Source organism: Telmatherina bonti (assembly GCF_933228915.1).
Source record: "Telmatherina bonti genome assembly, chromosome: 6".
NCBI lineage: Eukaryota > Metazoa > Chordata > Actinopteri > Atheriniformes > Telmatherinidae > Telmatherina > Telmatherina bonti.
Genome location: NC_136624.1, coordinates 28,899,606 through 28,905,187, shown reverse-complemented (window position 1 = coordinate 28,905,187; position 5,582 = coordinate 28,899,606). Strand labels below are relative to the sequence as shown.

The 5,582-nt window shown below is 38.7% G+C and overlaps 1 protein-coding gene across 3 annotated transcripts in view; it reads right to left on the bottom strand.

The window, feature by feature from the left end:
* grm2b (glutamate receptor, metabotropic 2b) overlaps positions 1-2,354 on the bottom strand; it is a gene marked incomplete at both ends in the record, with an annotated part of 21,100 nt that extends 18,746 nt beyond the window's left edge. For 2 of the 3 annotated variants that reach the window (XM_079242512.1, XM_079242513.1), the window contains one exon: positions 1,845-2,300. In XM_079242512.1, the coding sequence (XP_079098638.1) occupies positions 1,845-2,291 (447 nt within the window). Of the gene's footprint in view, positions 1-1,844 lie in introns of all 3 variants that reach the window. The other variant, XM_079242511.1, reaches the window with a different exon arrangement.
* Between the last annotated feature and the right edge of the window lie 3,228 nt (positions 2,355-5,582).

The following is a 5,582-nucleotide window of genomic DNA, read 5'->3' as shown; positions in this document are numbered from 1 at the left end:
TGGAATTTTAAAATTGCACTTGCATGGTCAATCTTTCAGGATTGGAGGATTTATAGTTGTTTTTTTGTCATTAATGCTACAAAGATGTGATGTTTTTAATGACGTGCATTGGTGCCTTTGTGTTTTTGTGCTTAAAGTTAGTTTATCTAAAGTTGAAGAGTATGATCATGACTCTGAGCTAAAAACAGCTTTTTATCATCCAGCTTCTGAAGCAGATACCTTGTGGATTCAGAGTTAGATATTTTGTCTTCATGTTACTTGTCCTGGAAACATGTTGGAACGGTTCAAGATTATTTCATTGTTCTTGTTCAAATTATTTCATTATAATGCCAGGTTAAACTCATCACTGTAAAATGTGTAGGCTGCTGAAGCTGAGTCATTATGCACGCTTGCTTATATAGCTGACATCCCAGATGGCAAAAAAAAAAACTATTTTCAAGAGTGTCAGCACTGAGAATAACTAACAAGCAACAGAATACACCAGGATAAGTAAGATAATGATGAGCTTCCAGTACATTGCTGGGCTAATTATTCACAAGTCCTTTGAGGCTGATGAGAAACTGGCTTCTCTCCCACCGTCTTTGCCACATCTCATCCTTGGCCCTCTAACATGTAGCATCAGCTTGCCCTCCACTTGCAGGTGGACACGTCCCTGCCAGCCAGAAGAGATGCACCCCACAGATGGGAAAAGCAGCTCATCTCAAAGTTCCCCAGGATGATTCCTGGCACTCATCCTCCTTACTTTTATAATACTCTTCATCACCACAAAGTGCTTCCCTGGGATAAATGGGGACTGTGTAAACCACTGACCTCCTAAAAAAATTCCCACCACGGGCCTCTAGCTGTGTTCCAAGTTTGATTCATTTTAGTGTTGAGGAAGTGAAAGCACTGACAAAAAAAACACTGTTTAGCAAGTGACAGAAGAGGTATGTATTCAGATGAAAGAAACACACACACAGAAGCAGTGAGTTTCTTTTTGAGTCTTTTCTTTTTGAAGCTGTGTGGTTGTTGAAGATTCATTCATGGAGAGCCATGGAGAGGAAAAAAAAAAAACATGCTGGTCTTTTGTCAAAACATCAACAATACAAGAGAGGAGGATCTGTAGCATTCACTGCTTTCTGAGCGAGAAAGCCCTGTGTGTAATAATGGAGGCTTTAGACAGTCATTACATGGTGGTGGATATCCTCAATCTGTCTGTCAGACTTCTCATTCAGCTTTAACATGCAGCGATAAGACATTGATCTCTACAGACTCACACAACACCTTATCTCAAAACAGATCACACTCTACCTTCAGTCCTAACTTTTTCAAGAATCTGTACCTCCATCATTCACTGCTTTGTGGGAACATCAGGAGAAGTACATTGCAGCAAATATCAATATTGCACAAGCAAAAATAACTAATCATTTATAAGTATAATAATCCATTATCTTTTAATGTATAATGTGTTAATAATAACTAAATACAGGATGTCGCTATGGCCTACTTCTTTAAATACTAAACTTGTTATTGACATAACAGATGCATGTTCAAAGTAGTAAATAAAATGAATCCAAACCAATAACTGTTAAGCTCGTAGTTGATTTATGCAGTCGGACTAAATGTTAGGGATTAATGACTACACCTGATTAAGTGATGCATTTAAATTATAGGTTAGTCTTAAATGTAGCTAAATCTAATGACCACACTTTTTCTTGCTTAATAAATAAACATTTATATTAAAAAAAAAATAAATACAAGGGTTGTTATTGTTAGTTTTGCATTATTACTGAGGCTGTATGCAAGTGTTTGTATTCTCAATCTGAAAACTAAAAACTCTGAGGCAAATGGTTTGGCCCACATACCTGAATGGAAACATCACTGTAGGATCCTCCAATAACCCCCGAGATGGCCAGTGGCACCTCATTTTGGATAGGTCTGGAGCCGTCTGGGCAGATGAAGCCTGGATCGTGCACCTTTGTGAGGGAGGCCCTGACAAAATCTAGGGACTGCTCCAGAGCGTAGGTGTCCTTGGAGCAGGTGTCAAGGATGTGGGCGCCCAGCTGGAGTCCGGGAAGGATGCGATCACTGGAGTTAATCTCATCGAGTGCGAGTAACATGGCCTCCAGTCTCTGGATCCCTCTTTCAACATTGATCTTCCCACAATCTTCCATCCCATCTCCTTTCTCGTGTACAGGGAACAGGCCTCCAATCACCAAATCGCCATCCATAATGATCTCACGTTTGGCTGCAGGAGGTAATCTAGAGATGCTTGGCAGAACTCTTGGAATCAGCAGCTCCAGCAGGAACATGTGGACAGGCCAGTGATGGACAGGATTGGCCCGCCATTTGGAGCACAGCATTGCATACAGCATGGTGGTTCAGGTAACAGGGTTTAGCTGGTTGAAGAAGAGAGGGGTTGTTGTTCACAGAACCTGGATGCAGTTTCCTTTTAAGTCTTCTCTCAGTGAATACAGCATGTTGGATAGTTTCTGAGCAAATGAAAAGAAATATTATCATAAAAAAAAAAAACATCAATCAACTCCCATGTCTTTATGAGATATATATATATATATATATATATATATATATATATATATATATAGTGGTTTTAATCTTCCCTGGACACTTTTCTCACTTTTCTCAGCTCAATATGTGTGTGTATATATGTATGTATGTATGTATGTATGTGTATATATATATATATATATATATATATATATATATATATATATATATATATATATATATATATATATATATATATATATATACATACATACATACATACATACATATATACACACACACATATACCCGATATAGACTTCCTGGAGGGACCAGATCAGACATTTCTAGATATTTAAGGCACCTTTCAAGTGAAGCATACTTTCCAAGCTAACACACATGGATTGTAGTTCTCCTAGATGGCCACGGTTGCCATGGAAACATTGTGGGGGGAAAATGAGGGTGGGCCTGCAGGAGAAGTGGGCAGTGAGACATGTATGCTAATATAGCTTCCTATCATGTTAAGGTTACAGGTTTGGATCTCACCAGGAGTTGTTATGATGTTCGGGGGGGGGGGGGGGGGGGGGGGGGGGGGGGGGGCAGGTTCACTTGCTGTGCTTTGCCACATTCATCAAACCAACAACAACGACTGGTGTAGAATTAAAAAGACCATTTTCTTTAAACGAGTCATAGCTTGAAGTTTATTTATAGGATATTCATGAACACATTTGTAATAGAGAATATTGACAGTAATGGAAAGCAGCATTAAGCAACAGAAAATATCTCTTAATCTATTTTGGATTGTCACATAGCCATCATCGTTCAACTGCTGCCACTATTGCTTTTGAAAACTATCGGGGAACTTCTTACTGATCTTTCCTTTTCAGCTAAGCAGTGTTGTTTTTTTTTACATTATAATATTAAATCACACTGTGAGAGCTTAGAACTCCTCTCTTAAACAGTGATTTTATCCAACCTGAGTGTGTCCTGTTTCCTCTGCTCACAGAGGCAGAAGACCGTCACAGTGGGGGATGCACGGATTCGTTACAAAAACACCAGCCTCTGCAGCTAAACACAGATAAGGCCATGTGGTGTACGAGTATAAGCATTCATTTTTTCAGGGACATGAAATAATTTTGTGAAACAACCTGGAAGCAGTGCAAGCAGCACACAGTTGAGCCAAGTATGAAAGGGTGCGGTGGTTGTGCGGGGGGTAGGGGGTTATGGGAGGGGTAATGAAAGTTGGATTTCTCCTCAGTTAAATTTTACATCAGGTTGTGGGTGGCAGATCTTATGATACATTGATGAATTCACTACCCTCTGCCTATCGCAGAGGTGTACAGGAGGCAGTGCATGAGCATGTAATGTGGAATATGTCTCAGATCTGCTTTGTTCCCTGAACGGGAAGTGGAGATGTGTGGTATTGCTCAACTACTTGCTTTAACATTATAACAAAGGTGAGAAAGTGACTCGAAGAGTTTAACATGAAGAGTCTAATAACTCTTCTATGCTGTCTGCAGCAGATTGTTGCAAAGGCTAGGTCACACTGTGAATTAATGGTGCAAAAAGAAGCAGCCAATTAGGCTGACCTATGCAAACTAGGCCAAAGTTTGAGGTCCAGATGATCTTTGTCCACCTCTAAGAATAGCAAATAAATATTGAAGCAAAAACCTGGATTTTCAGCTATTAAAACCTTATTGACAGATATATGAGAGGCTTACTCAAAAGGAGTCATATTATAAGCCTTTGCTTTGTATGAGAGTAGCTTTTATCAAGTCTCGATAGCATCATTAAAGCTATCTTGAAACGGCTGCCACACTAACACCCGCCAGGCAACAGTCACTTGTTCTCCGGCTGTCTGTGCACAATATTCCCTCTGAAAGGAAAGTTCAAAAAGAAAAGGCAGTGTTGCTTTTCTCTGCTTTGAACCATTAACTAATGCATTTCTGTTTCTGCCCAGCACAGAAAATATTTCTTTAAGATGATTCGAGAACACTGCTCAATGTTGTGCTCAGTTCTTCTCATTTATAGCTCATGTGTAAAATTTGATTCACTGATAAAAGTAAGCAATGATGGTCACTAATCATGTGCATGCAGTTATAAGGAAATATGATAATTATGCAAGGAAAATGTTTAAAGTTTAATTTAAATCAGAAAAAATCATTTATTTCCAAAATCCACTGCATGGATCATAAAAGTCTTTTTACAAATGAAAACCAAAATACAAAATTTACCATTTAAATGATCACTCTTGACCAATTATAATAGGTAGATTTCTTTCTTATAACCAAGTCCTTCTATTAATCTAAAAGGAAAACGTGTTCATTGTTTCGTGTAAAACAATATATTTTCACCATTATACGTCATTATCTCAACATAACTGGAGAAGGAAATTGCTCATTCAAAATACTCCAGTTCAGCAAGAGATCTGTAAAAGTCGTGGAATCCCAAAATAGAAGGAGAAAAGAAGCAGCAGCCTCCAAAACTCATTGAGTGTTTTCCATCGTTATATAATCTCCAGCAGGGACTCCGTTGATCTCTCCACCTGGACTTGTCAGCTGAAGGAATTAGGATGCCTCTGTTCTGACCAGCAGCCAGCTGATAGCATTTGAACATGGATCAGATGCGGAATGTGATCGGAGTATTTCAAGGAAATCTGACTGCCATCCCGTTTTAATTCTCATTTCATTGTTCCAAAATACCACCTGGCTATTTGAGTATAGAAGTTGCATTGCATACCAACACTGGCAGTGATAGTATGATTGATGTTTGAAACAACAGGTTGCATTTATCATTTGACTGCTGATGAACATGTTGACGTTGAAACGATGCACGAAAAGATTGTGCAACATCTATGGTTAATCGTTCTGTGACATTTGAAGGAAATCCCCTTCAATGAGCCACTGACAGCAGTGTTTTATTGTGGATTGCTCCAAAGCAAAATCGGTTTAAAATCATTTTTATGTGGTTTTTTAAAAAAATACTTGTAAAGTGATCAGGTGAATTACTCTAAACGACAAAGAACACACGATTCTGTTAGATATTTCATCAGGTTGTTATTCTTGCGCGGGATGGTGATTTTGTTCTTTTCTGAT